This window comes from Thunnus maccoyii, chromosome 16 (assembly GCF_910596095.1).
Source record: "Thunnus maccoyii chromosome 16, fThuMac1.1, whole genome shotgun sequence".
NCBI lineage: Eukaryota > Metazoa > Chordata > Actinopteri > Scombriformes > Scombridae > Thunnus > Thunnus maccoyii.
This window is the reverse complement of record NC_056548.1, coordinates 19,334,369-19,347,791: the sequence shown is the minus strand read 5'-3', so window position 1 is coordinate 19,347,791 and position 13,423 is coordinate 19,334,369. Positions and strand designations below refer to the sequence as shown.

The 13,423-nt window shown below is 40.2% G+C and overlaps 2 protein-coding genes across 3 annotated transcripts; both read left to right on the top strand.

The window, feature by feature from the left end:
- The first annotated feature begins 365 nt into the window (after positions 1–365).
- khdrbs1a (KH domain containing, RNA binding, signal transduction associated 1a) lies at positions 366–6,190 on the top strand. 2 transcript variants are annotated; one of them, XR_006091633.1, is made up of 11 exons: positions 366–744; positions 1,343–1,470; positions 1,942–2,058; positions 2,145–2,291; positions 2,438–2,565; positions 2,771–3,038; positions 3,174–3,250; positions 3,361–3,422; positions 3,614–3,788; positions 5,606–5,668; positions 5,889–6,190. XR_006091633.1 is itself a non-coding variant. In XM_042388199.1 (9 exons), exons 1-9 carry the CDS (start codon positions 579–581, stop codon positions 3,721–3,723), a joined length of 1,203 nt encoding a protein of 400 aa, XP_042244133.1. In that variant the 5' UTR covers positions 366–578; the 3' UTR covers positions 3,724–4,650. The 2 variants fall into 2 exon arrangements, 1 of the variants encoding a protein (XP_042244133.1); XM_042388199.1 differs by lacking the exons at positions 5,606–5,668; positions 5,889–6,190 and having other exon boundaries at positions 3,614–4,650.
- Positions 6,191–7,453: 1,263 nt separating this feature from the next.
- Positions 7,454–12,724, top strand: tmem39b (transmembrane protein 39B). Its single transcript, XM_042388198.1, has 9 exons — positions 7,454–7,704; positions 8,346–8,545; positions 8,670–8,889; positions 9,129–9,212; positions 10,199–10,353; positions 11,235–11,568; positions 11,706–11,893; positions 12,044–12,164; positions 12,345–12,724. Exons 2-9 carry the CDS (start codon positions 8,415–8,417, stop codon positions 12,576–12,578), a joined length of 1,467 nt encoding a protein of 488 aa, XP_042244132.1. The 5' UTR covers positions 7,454–7,704; positions 8,346–8,414; the 3' UTR covers positions 12,579–12,724.
- The last annotated feature ends 699 nt before the right edge of the window (positions 12,725–13,423 follow it).

Below are 13,423 nucleotides of genomic sequence, written 5' to 3'. Positions count from 1 at the left end.
TTTTTTGTTGAGTGATTTAAGTAGAGAATTAAGGAGAAAATATGAGATCTTAGGCAGTGATTTAGAAAATCTGTTTGTGAATAAAAAACCTTACATATTAAAGAATAATGGAATTAATCAGATATTCAAGAGCGCCATCATCTGGATTATCATAGTAACAAATAATATATTTAAGATTAAAAGAGTAAACAGAGTTAGCAGCTTCAAAAAAGTGAGACTCTAGATCTGTCCAAAATTGTTTGAAATATTTCACATAAAAAATAGGTGAGAAATTGTTTATATATAATGTTTACGTTTATATCTGTACACTTGCTGCTCAGTATTTGGTGGACCCCGGTGCTCTCTGGTCGTGACGTCATTGCCTCCTACTGCGTCTCTTCCTCCCGTTGAGCTCAAATACAGCTGCGCCATCCCTCCTTTGTCCACTGAAGAGAGCCCGGCAGCCTGCGGCGGAAAGATACCGGTGGATTTTTCTGCGAATTTCACCCTTTACTACACTCCAGAAACTGCTGTTATCGAGTTAGCTGCAGTTTCGTTTAGGGAGAAGCTTTAATTTAATCTGGCCGTGCCAGCACATTATGAGCCAGGCGAATGCTAACAAGAACAAAACTGAGTACGCCGTAGAGTCAAGCCCCGCACAGAAGAAAAGCAAAATGGAAGACACTAAATACCTCCCGGAGCTCCTGGCTGAGAAGGACAGCTTGGATTCATCGTTCACCCACGCCATGAAACTTATTTCTGCAGGTACTGAGATTGTTTGCTATCTTCTCAAAGCTAACACAGATTAGTAAACCGTGGCACGGCGTGAGGCCTAAGTTAGCGTCTTTTTTCTTCCTCCTTGTCCGAGTCTTCAGCGGCAGACTGAGGCCTGAACAATGGCGCATTAAACACGTGGTTGTTAGCGATGTGGGTCAAAGCCTCTGGTTTTATAAGTGTCAGGTTTTGTTTATCTAACTCACCAGGCAGACAGCTTGTTCCATAAGATACGTAAATATTCAAGCTTTATGCATGAATCAGCCTTGTTATGTAACACCCAAGTTAATTGAATGGCTCATCGCGCCTCGCGGCACATTTACCTGTTGTAGCTCATTAAATGCACGAATGCAATGAAAAGTGGGTTGCATGTGGCACAAAATACAGTTTATATGGCGGGAAAATGGTTAAGATGCCGGGAATTCAGTTAAAAACTGCAGAACAGCTTTGTTATGGCTCTCTGCAGATTCCTGCAGGATGACCTGAGATGTTTCCTCTTTTCATTGACATTACAAATGCTGTTTATGTTAACCCGCAGCACTGCATGTGTGTGTAGGATCATGCTCTCAAACATTTTTCTCGCCTGCAGAGATTGAAAGGATCCAGAAAGGCGAAAACAAGAAAGAACCAGAGAAAGAGGCGTATCTGGACCTGTTTGCCACCAAGAATCTCAAACTCAAAGAACGAGTACTCATTCCCACCAAGCAGTACCCAAGGGTTAGTATTTCCTTTTTTCTACTTCTTGATTATGAGTCTGACCACAGTATGTGTTCCTCAAGAGCTGGCTCACCCTGGCAAATGAGGTCAACTTGCAAAACTGTTTAGTGACTCTTCAGTAATCTTCCTCAGTGCTGGACCTTAAATGTAAACAGCGTGTCGTACATTTCCAAATCTCTTCCGCCAGCTTTACTGTCCCAGAATTAAGTCATGCGTCCAGTGCCCCACTAAGCTTCTGCATGAGCAAGTCTGCAGTAGTTGTAACAATGCAGTGTGGGATGATGAGTGACTCTGGCACCTACTGTGGAGACAAGAAGGGAACTTGTGCTTAATATTACTGTCATAACCTGGTCTCATGTCTGAGCAGACATGAAACCAGGTTCTTCTATTCACTGTTATTCTACTCTTCTGTAATGGTAATGGAAAGAAGCAATACAATACTGACTCTTTTCACTTCACTTCTTTTTACAGGTCAACTTTGTCGGTAAGCTCTTAGGACCTCAGGGCAGCACAATCAAGAGGCTCCAAGAGGACACAGGTGCAAAGATTTCAGTCCTCGGTAAAGGTTCCATGAGGGACAAGAATAAGGTATGTGAGAGTTTGCATCGCTGCACAGTTCAAAGGATGTTACCCTGTATGGCAGACTATTATTATTTGCATTTAATGTTCTTTAGGAAGAAGAGCTGAGGAAGGGTGGTGAAGCTAAATATGCCCACCTTGCCATGGAGCTGCATGTGTTCATTGAGGTGACGGCACCCATTCCAGAAGCCTACTTGCGCATGGCTCATGCCATGGAGGAGGTCAAGAAGTTCCTGATCCCCGTATGTGTCCAACAGACTCTTATTTCTCATTCACAGACATGGATTGTGCTCTTTAAACGTAGCATTTGCATTGCAGATATTTAAGCAGTTTCCTCTCTAGCCACCCCAAAGGAAACCCCTACTTAACAGACTGTTTTTGTCTGAAGGAACCCGGTGAGCAGGACCCGTACATGGATCCTCACTTCCTGAACGGATCACAGGACGGTTCAGGCAGGGGACGTGGCGGTCACCTAGGAAGAGGCAGAGGTGTACCACCTGGTGCTGGAGGACCAAGGTAGGAGTCTTGGTGGTTCTGACTTAAACCATATTCATGCTGACATTGACTTCTGCCACGGCAAAATGTTTGAATAATAACTTTATCTATATAGCACTTTTCATACATTATTATCATGTAGCAAATTGCTTACACAACACAAACGCCATATGTCGCTGATCAGTTTTCTATGGTACCATTTTACAACCTGGCTAATTCCCCACAGGGGGCGAGGAATGCCACGTGGGGCCCCTCGCGGTGCAATGCGTGGTGGAGCTCCACGGGGAGGACTGGGACGGGGCAGCGCTCCCAGAGGTGCACCATCTGGTAGGGGTGGACCACCTTCAGTCCCTAACAGAGGTGGCTCGGCTTCCCGTGCTAGACCCCCTTCGGGAGGAGCACCAAGGATGCTCCCCTCCTCTGCCCTTTCCCACCAGCAGCTCCAGGTTCCCCCTTCAGCATCGCAGCCCAAAGCTGATGGCTATGACGATTATGTAAGTTTTTTTTTTTTTTTTTTTGAGCCTTGGTTTCTCCATTAGACATATTTGTCTCTCACTTAAGTGATTTCTTGGAGAGTGCTATGTAGTTTTTGTAGTTGACTGACAATCATTGATTTGTTTTCCTTCCAGCCCCCATATGAAGAATCCTACGCAGAGCCTGCCTATGAGGGATATGATAGTTATTATAGTCAGCAATCTGCACCTGCGTAAGTCAAAATGGATTTTATATTTCTATTTCTAGAGTGACTCAGTTTTCATTTATAGTTCTTAAATGTAAAGGGTGCTGTGTTGACATTTCTTTACAATCTATCCTCAGGGACACTGAATATTATGATTACGGACACGGAGAGGCTCAGGAAACCTCATATGTGCCATATGGTAAGACTTTGATTTTACATTTGTTGTTGTTGTTGTTTTTTTTTTTTTTTTTTTTTTTTTAACAATGTAACACACTCACTGAAGAGTCTTACAAGGCAGTGATTGGGCCTCATTTCTTCCTCACTCAGAATGATGACTTTTTTTTCCTATCTGTCCTTTTTGTTGTGTGTTTTTTGTTTTTGTTTTTTAAGCTCAAGATGATTGGGACAACTCATGGTCCGGCTCCGGGGCTGGAGGCAAATCCGCTCCAGCCAGGCAGACGAAGGGGTCCTATAGAGAGCATCCATATGGAAGATACTGAACGGCTACTGGTAGAGAGTTGCAATGGCAACTGTCTCCGATTGTAACTCACTTAACTTTTCAAAAGTAATTCCCGTCACGCTTGTTCCCTTTTTTTTATGCTTGATTTTATTTTTGTTTTTTTGGGTTGTTTTTTTTAAAACTCGGTAGAGACGTTTTGTTGGATGTATCATAGAGTGCCAGAGGAGAACATGAACGCAAGGTTTTTCATTGTTTATCTGTTTCCATTTAATGTTTGTTTTCAGTTGCGTAGTTGGCAGTCAAGGTCCTAATGACATAAACCGAACTAAGAAACAACATTGACATTTTAGTGATATTTGATGGTTATCTTTTCAGTTAGTTGTTCATTTACAAAATGTGATTGTGGCGATAAATTCTTCTCACTTAGGCTGCATTTTAAAGTCCTTCATGACTGGACAAAAATTATTCATAATGCCTCAATGTAACTTCACTATAACTAGAATAGATTTAGTTGCAAACTCAATACAGCCCTGAGCTGTTTTGATTTAAAACAAAAAGTATGTCTTATATACTTGTTTATATTACAATTCAAATCTAGTCTTGTGTCAAGTTACAGTCTCCTAAAATACTATTGAAATCCATTTGACAAAGAAAAATGCCTCTATTTTTGCCACCTTTACAATTGGTATATTTTGATCTGTCGTACCATTACTTTCAAAATCATCATTGATCGACTAATTCTTGTAAAGTTTGAAGGATTAACAATTCTTACTGTGTGTGAGCAGGGCTGCAGCCAACTCAATATTTTGTACATAACCGTAGGAAAACTGTGTATGCTTTTAAGCCGTGCCGTCTCCAAAATGCATAATGCTTGTGTACCTTTGGCTAAATAGGATACTAAATATATCCCAAAATGTTTTTCTGCAGTGCGTTGTTTCAATAAAGTTTCTAGTTTCTTTTTAATCAATCTAAACATGGTATTTTGCCTTTGTTGTACCAAAGGAATGCCTTCGGTTTGTGAAAGTGGTCCTCAGTGTTTCTCAAAGCTTGAAATAGCTGTATGTATATACGTCAGCGTTATTTATAAAAAAAAACAAACAGAAAAAGCGGTGTTTGACAAAGAGCTCATCCTCTTCGTCTGTCTTCAAAACGTTTCTAAATTACATTTGTAATGTCACCTTCCAAAAAAAAAAAATAAAGCTCATCATTCCTTGAAGTAATGTGCTGCCAAATACATGTTTGACTTGAGAATGATATAGTGCTTGAACATGTATTGTCATCAACCTTTAGTTAGTGTATCTCTTCAAGCTCTCAAGAGAGCAATGTATCTTCAGCCACTTGAAATAACTGAATTTCAACAGTATTTCAAATCAAGCTTGCAGGGATCTTACTTGACTTTGATGCAAAGTCATGCTGGCTGGTTTTTATAAAAGAAAAAAATCGCAGAGGAGAGGATTCTAAAAGCCTAAAGATCGCCACAAGAAGGTAAAACTAACCCAACACTCATTTGTTAGACTTTTTTGTTTTGTTTTATGTGGAAAAACATCAAGTAATGCAAGTCATCCAAAACATCCAAAACATTGAAGTACAAAATATGCTATCAGTAGTTATTCCGAGCAAAATAAGCCGTACAAAACAATCAGAAATGGTTGTGATGCAACTCTTGCTCAAATAAAAACAATGGTCCATCCATTTCACTCGATACTTAACCAATTTCCATCTTGATAATTTCTGTAGAATGTAGATTACTGAAAATTAGTAGTTGCACTCAAAGCGTTAAAACATCCCATTGGTGGACAAAACCCTTCAGCTTGAGTTGCATGATACTTTTGTAGTATAACGTTAGTTTTGCATGTGTGTTGTCCACTGTGTGCATGCAGGCTCTGGTGTGTCAGAGATCTCATTTCTTTTTCTCTTCGTAGGTTGTCAGAGAGTTGTGTAGGTGCAGTTGAGACAATGAACTCCAGCTTACCAGGCCTTTTACGGTCAGTTGAACAAAAATTTCAGATAATCACTTGAAATTCTTCTACCTGATGGGCTTTTTTTTTTTTTTTTTGACTCTGTATGAAATTTAAAGACTTAATGACCCTAAAATGTTTATCACCAGCTATTGATTGGAACATGAATTGAGTTTTTTTGTTTTTTTTAAGTGATACACAAACCTTGAATTTTGCTGCTAACATGAACTCTCGCTGTCTTTAACAGGTCATGTCCATTGAAAGTCCCTGGAAACAGCAGAGGCCTTGCAGTGTCTCTGAGACTGATGGCTTCTTGATCAATACTAATCCCTCAAGGGATTTGTCTGACCAAAACAGTGTAGAGGGAGCTTTCTCCATCACAGCTGAGAACATGCTCTGCTCTTCTGAAATATTGCTGTAATGATAAAAGAATCTTTTTTTTTTTTTCTTTATAAGAGGATGTTTTGTATCATTGATCATTTATCTTTTTATTGAATGTGTTCAGTTTTACGATATTTTTTTAAACAATACATCTTTAACTGGCTTTTTATGAAAAATAAAGTTTTGTACCTAAATTGTGTATTTTTTATTAAGATGTAAGAAGTCTGTCTGAACATGTGATAGCATCCCCAAAAGTGGATTCTCAGGATTAGCAGAATAATTTGTCTGATCTTGCAGTTTTTCATATTCCTGTTCAGTTCAGTCTTTGTAGATCTAATCATTCTTTATTTGATTTACCATATGTTGTCTTGTTTGCACTTATTTCTGTTACTCTTTATATGCAGCAATATGTATGAGGTCGCCAAAACAGACTACATCAGATGTGCCTGTCAACTACATGCTGCTGACTGAAGACAAGCAGGTTTCTGTGCAACAGCTAATTTCATTGAGAGATATGCAACACAGGTGAACTATGAAATGAGGTGTTGACCAGACCGTGTCATATTGAAGGCTACATACCTCCCTGTCTGAAGGCCCCATAGACACTGCAGGTGCTGATACACAGTTCTTTTGCCTCAATTTGATATTCTTGACTAGACTATCTTCTATCTGAGCCTGCAGTGGAGGTAGGATTTGGAGTCAACAAAAAGACCAAAGAATCCTTCAGTTAATGTGATTTGAATTAATGGGCTAAAACATTCACAGGCCTGGTGCTTTCAAGTAGATGTTGAAACTGAAACTAATGATTATTTTCATTATCAATTAAATCAATTATTTTCTCAATCTTAGGCGTTGGGTCTATAAAATTTCACTGTTTCACAAAGCCTAAGATGCAACCTTAAATGTCTTGTTTTGTCTCAGCAGTCCACAAACTAAAGATATTCAGTTTACTATCATAGAAGACTAAAACCACAACATATTCACATTTAAGAAGTTGGAACCAGGTCTTTTTCTTAAAAGAAAAAAAAAGACTCAAAACAATTAATCAGCCATCAAAATAGTTGATTAAATTTGGGTCTATCGACAAATTGATTAATCAACTAATCTTTGCAGCTCTGGTATTACATCCTCCCAGTAACTTTATTGATGGACAATAATGAAATTCCCCAAATAGAAGACCATTTCTAGTACAGAGGTTGCACCAAAGCTAGTTTCACATACACAACAAGCATTATTGTAAACACACAGTATTAGTAACCGCGGCACCACATCCTGTTATCAGGTCACTGTTATGATAACAAAGAAAGTGAAACGTCTGAATCTATTACATAACAGTTTCTTTACAGCACATTGTTTCCCTGTGCTTCATGGTTGAAATATCGGCGGAATGTCCCTTTAAAACGACTCTCCTCCCACAGGACGCTGACATATCTGCGCCCCTTGGTGGAGGTAAAGCACCTCGAAAGCTGGTTTGCCAACCACTAATAACCACTAGAGAAGAAGAAGAATATCCGCGCCCCTAGCAGCGGCTAGTTTCACATCAACAATGACTGTCTTCGTTGATTTCAGTGTATACACCGCCAGCATTTCAGTAACTATTCTGAAATTGTATTGCGTTTAGCGGATTATCTATGCACCAGAGTAACATCTGACACACACACACACTGAAGACACTGGCGCAGGTAAGCTCACATTTTCTTGTCTAACCTGTTTGATAGGTTGGTTGGGAGCTAACTTAGCTAGCTAGTCAAAATAGCCTGAGCTAGGCCTCAATCTTTGTATTTAATCAAGCATGGTCTTGGCAGACAGCTTGGGGTCCGTCCCTCATTGTACAGCTCCACGTTGTTTTCGCCTGCTGCCTCATGGCTCTAACACATAAGGCTCCCCAAAGAGATGTTTGACTCGATTAGAGATGAAGTGTTGTAGCTACTAAGCTAGCTTGTTATGTCAGCTTCCGCAAAAAACTTGCACTATATTAGGGGATGCTATGCAGCTAGAGAAAACATGTGTTGTAATACATGTTTATGAGGGAGAATCAGTGCAGGTCATTAGATTTATTTGGCATTGTACGCATTTTGACTGGCAGCAAAACAGCTTGAGGTTGTTTGATTTTTGCTGTTTGTTTTGACACCTTTCATAACACAGTTTCTAACCATAATCCAATCACTGACCAACACATCTTCATGCTGGGCCAGTAAATTCTATCCTATCTTATACATACCACATCTTGATTTGAATTATTTACATCCATCAGTCAATCAATATTATTTCATGTGAATGCACCAGATCAACCCTCACCGTCCCTCTCCCTGCATGTAAACAGGTCCCAGATCAAGGAGAGATATAAAATTAGACACGCAGCTGAGGGAAGTGAGCCGTGGGTGTGTCTGCAATGGCTGGTGGAAGGAGAGGGGCGAATCGTACCACGTACTGCAGACCTCCACTAAGCAATGAGCAGGGCTCGGTCAGCAACGGCAACCACTCAACCAGCTCCCCGGTCACTGGGGTGCGATCTCGTACAAGGTAAGAGAGTTTCCTTAGAGCTAAGGTTCAGTTATCATACACCCTATGAAAACAATATACATCACAATAAACTGTTTGAAAGTAGCTTTTTCTGCATAATCAGTGTCTTCTGCTTTGTCTGCAGGAATGGTTCAGGGACATGTATGTCCAGCCCCCCACTGGCTGCACAGACGGTGGTCCCTCTGAAGCACTGTAAGATCCCAGAGTTGTCCGTGGATCGTAACGTGCTGTTCGAGCTCCATCTGTTCTTCTGCCACCTCATTGCCCTCTTTGTGCACTATGTCAACATCTACAAGACTGTATGGTGGTACCCCCCGTCACACCCTCCTTCACACACATCACTGGTGAGTACTCAGCGATTAGCTGATAACTGATGATCCTATCAGTATCATGGTATCGGAGTCACTGTCTTTAAAGTCTCCTTACTGTGTCTGAGTTTTTATGTCTTGCTTTGTGGATGTTACAGTTAAACTATCTGCTTATTTATGTTTACAAAATAATAGAAGGTGACACATTTGAAAGTACTGTTGATTTAGTGTGTGTGGTGTGAGCGATAATCCTGAATCATTCTTATTATTTCCAGAACTTCCACCTGATTGATTATAACATGCTAGTGTTCACAATCATCATACTGGCAAGAAGGTTAATTGCAGCAATTGTTAAAGAGGTAAGAATTCTATTTTTGACTCCCACATTTTCAGCACTAAAGCACTCAACTAACTACCTACCTAAAACTCTCATTATACTCTTGCCTGTTTTTTTTTTTTTTTTTTTAAACATTCGAGTCCAAGGTAAGCTGAAACTGGATAATAACATAATCAAAGTGAATACACCATCCAAAAATATGTAAATATGCAATTACGCCTGCACAGGTCCAATTTTGCAAACCCACATCCACAAAGCTCAGTACTGAAATCGACCCGTTACCAGCGATTATCTCCATGTCAAACCCATCTGATTAAACACATAGCCTGCACAGTCACTCACTTTAAAGTGCTTTATTTTTACTTGTTGCACAATCATAATCTGTGTCCCTGCAAGAAGGGCAGTATTGCACATTCACTGACATTCACACGTCAGTACACACACAGATATGCAATCGCAGATACCGCAGCAGTTTGTCTCTCACACACACACGCAACAATGATTGCATACTGCTCACTTGTATGCCTCAGAACATTGTGCAACACACTCTGAAGTAGTAATCCACTGACATGCTCCACTTTACTTCCCAATAATAATAAAAAAAAAAAGTCTGGCAGCTAATTAGACTTGATAATATTAGCTGATTAAGATGTTAGATATACTGCAAATCATCTTTATTTCTGATTTCTCTTTTTTGTTCTCATTTCTGACTTCTCTTTTTTTTTTTTGCTCTCACTTGCTATCCGCCTGCATTTAGTTTATTTTTGCCCGTGAATTTATATAATTATATTTTTTACCCATTACACAACTTTTTTGCAGGTTACCTGTTGCGAACCTGCAAGTACCAGACCCAGTGCAAGACTGTGCTTTGACCTTGTTACTGTTTTGTTTCTCTCATACATCTTTTATTGTGTTTCTGTGTTTCCATGATGAATAAAGTTGGAAGGGTATAATAATTTTAATGCATATAACTCTTCCTGTCTGCCTCCCTCCTCTTATCTCCTGCAGGCATCACAGAGTGGGAAACTGTCCTTCCCTCATTCGATCTTTTTAGTGATGGCGCGGTTTGCTGTGCTAACACTGACAGGCTGGAGCCTGTGCCGCTCCCTCATTTACCTTTTCAGAACATATTCTGTCCTCAGCCTGCTTTTCCTCTGCTACCCGTAAGTATCCTCGGGGGAAACAAAGGGAGTTGCATTTGTACCACCTGCATGCGCTGCAGCCACAGTCTTGTTCCCCTGATTTTCTTAGCAACCCTAAAACATGAGACTGTCCTCCAAATCAACTTAAAATATATGTTCAATGTTTACTAGTGTTTCAATGTTGTTTGCTTATCTGTGTTATATCACTCCAACCTTATTGGTTTCTGCTGGCGTGTCTGATCTCGTGCTTTCTCTCATCGCTCAGCTGGATGTTTAATGTGTTGGAAAACAGTTGTTGCCACAGGATACGGTCGGCAAGAACTTGGCTCCTACCAAGAACTTGTCTGAACCAATTATCCTTTAAACTGAAGCATTCCTCAGTTGTAATAATTCAAATCTTATTAACTTGGTATGTTTGGTGTTTGTCTGCATTGTTGTGTAGTGCTTCAGTTCAAACACTGTTTTGTAACGTTTGCTTCATTAAATATTTATAATTTAATGCAGTTTGAAATTGGACTTACTTACTTACGACACCCATCATTTCCTAAGCTTGATAGCATTTTGCTTGGATACTGTTCTCAAGTGTCTGTGTTTGCAAACAGTTTCAGCATGGTTGGCCACAGTGGTAACACCTAGCAAGCAGTTGACGGACATTGAAGTGCAGACAGTGGTCAGGTTGAATGTTGATTCTAAAGAGGACAATGTTGTAATGATGTGGTAAATCATGGAATGATTTAGAACTGATAAGACAAAGGCACACAGTTGCTCAAAGCAATTTACATGCTCAACCAGTATTTGCTTTACTAATTTACATCAGTGAGAATATTTGCTTAACTATCCCGGCAGTGTCGATGCAGGACTTTAGGTCTAGTAAAATATGAATTCCTGCCCTTCTCTCACAGGTTTGGGATGTATATTCCTTTCTTTCGGCTGAGCTGTGACTTCCGGCGAGCAGGTCCGCTCTCCCCCATTGCCAGCATCGGCTCCAAGGAGGTGGGTAGCGTCAGCCGGGGAAGGGACTACCTGACCGTACTGAAGGAGACGTGGAAGCAGCACACCAGCCAGCTGTATGGCGTTCAGGCTATGCCAACGCACGCCTGCTGCCTCTCTCCAGACCTCATCCGCAAAGAGGTGGAGTATCTGAAGATGGACTTCAACTGGAGGATGAAGGAGGTGCTGGTCAGCTCAATGCTCAGTGCTTACTATGTGGCCTTTGTGCCTGTGTGGTTTGTCAAGGTGAGAAACCGTTGGGCCTGGATTGTCTCAGTATGGTATCACTAGTGTCTTTTTACGTACCACAATACAAGAAGAATGTTTTCTTCATCACCTAAATGCTTTACAACATCTAATCTTTTTTTTAATATTTCTTTTAGAGTACACAGTATGTAGACAAACGCTGGTCCTGTGAGCTGTTCATCCTTGTGTCAGTCAGTACATCAGTCATCCTCATGAGACACTTACTGCCACCTCGCTACTGTGACCTGCTCCACAAAGCTGCGGCTCACCTGGGCTGCTGGCAGAAAGTAGATCCCTCGCTCTGCTCCAACGTTCTTCAGCACATGTACGTACCACTCGCAGCTTATTATTGGTGTCAGGTGAACAAAATTAGTCACGTCACAGTAGTTCCAGTAAAATCAGATTAGATGAGTAACACATTTAGACCGTTTTAGTCAAATCTTCACCTTGCTCTGCTGCCTCTTTTTCCTCACAGATGGACAGAGGAGTACATGTGGCCACAGGGAGTCCTGGTCAAACATAATAAGAATGTCTACAAAGCCATGGGTCACTACAATGTTGCAGTGCCATCAGATGTGTCCCATTATCGCTTCTATGTGAGTATTCTTTGATGAGCAGGTCATGTAGAGCAAACATGACTAAAGAGATGGCAGCTTTTTTATTTGAGTCACTAAATAGCAAACATGGTATTTGTGGTATGTCAGTACTTAAAGAAGCAGTTATTTGCAAATATTTATCTGATGACTGACTGCTTCCGTCTCTTTCCATCCCCCTAGTTCTTCTTCAATAAGCCTTTACGAATATTGAACATACTCATCATCCTGGAAGGTGCCATGATATTCTACCAGCTCTACTCGTTGATATGCTCAGAAAAATGGCATCAGACGATATCGTTGGCTTTGATTCTCTTCAGTAACTACTACGCCTTCTTCAAGCTTCTAAGAGACAGAATAGTCCTAGGAAAGGCATACTCGTACTCAAACAGCTCATCAGACCAGAAAGTCAGTTAGACCCAAGTTATTATTGGTCATACTCACTTTGGAACAAGACAAACATGTCTAAGAGCTCTGTATTTTTTCTACAAACTGCATTTTGTGTCACATTTTTGTTCTGATCTGCCATAATAAAAAAAGAAATATTTTTGTATTACTTTAAATGTTTGTTTTCATTTGGTTCTAAATATGTGTCCTGTCTGACTACAAGGCCTCTAATTGGATCTTGGTTGTTAGGACATTTGTCATTTCATATATTGCGTTATTAATGGAGCTCTCCAGCAATTTTGTGTTGCACTCGCATAAAGCATGATAGACAGATTTATTAAAAAAACAAAAAAAAAACCCCAACAACAATGGTCAAAACTGATGCAGCGATATCTGAAATTGTAGAGAATAGGTGCTCCAATGATGCTACAATTCCCATAATACAACTCAATAGCATATTATGATGCGTTCATGTTATATTGAAATCAACAGTAATTTCAAGTTTCTGATGTCAACATCCAGGTCATGATTATGACTAGGAAATTGATTTAGCTGAATGTTAGCTAAAGTTTGTCATTTAAAGTAATTAAACACAAGTTTAATAGATAAAGGTGTATATTGTACCTGCACAGTATTTTTAACCTTCACATGACAAACTCTGCGACCATGCAGCCATCTTGAGTTGTGTAATACATGAATAACATCTATCCCTTATCATGTAAACGTGGCATTAGACTCCAGGCTTTGAAAACGTCCATTTCTTCTAAACTCCATGCATTAAGTTGTAAATGCGGCTTTTCTATAGGAAAATTGCAACCTGCCAACCCAAGCTGAGATAACCCTGCTGATGTCATCAGGGTTTACTCTGATAACTC

Coding starts and splice junctions, on each gene's coding strand:
- khdrbs1a (XM_042388199.1), top strand. CDS start 579: ATGAGCCAGGCGAATGCTAACAAGAACAAAACTGAGTACGCCGTAGAG. Junction 1,471..1,941: donor CCACCAAGCAGTACCCAAGG/GTTAGTATTTCC, acceptor TTCTTTTTACAG/GTCAACTTTGTCGGTAAGCT. Junction 2,292..2,437: donor TCAAGAAGTTCCTGATCCCC/GTATGTGTCCAA, acceptor TTTTGTCTGAAG/GAACCCGGTGAGCAGGACCC.
- tmem39b (XM_042388198.1), top strand. CDS start 8,415: ATGGCTGGTGGAAGGAGAGGGGCGAATCGTACCACGTACTGCAGACCT. Junction 8,890..9,128: donor CTCCTTCACACACATCACTG/GTGAGTACTCAG, acceptor TATTATTTCCAG/AACTTCCACCTGATTGATTA. Junction 11,569..11,705: donor TGCCTGTGTGGTTTGTCAAG/GTGAGAAACCGT, acceptor TATTTCTTTTAG/AGTACACAGTATGTAGACAA.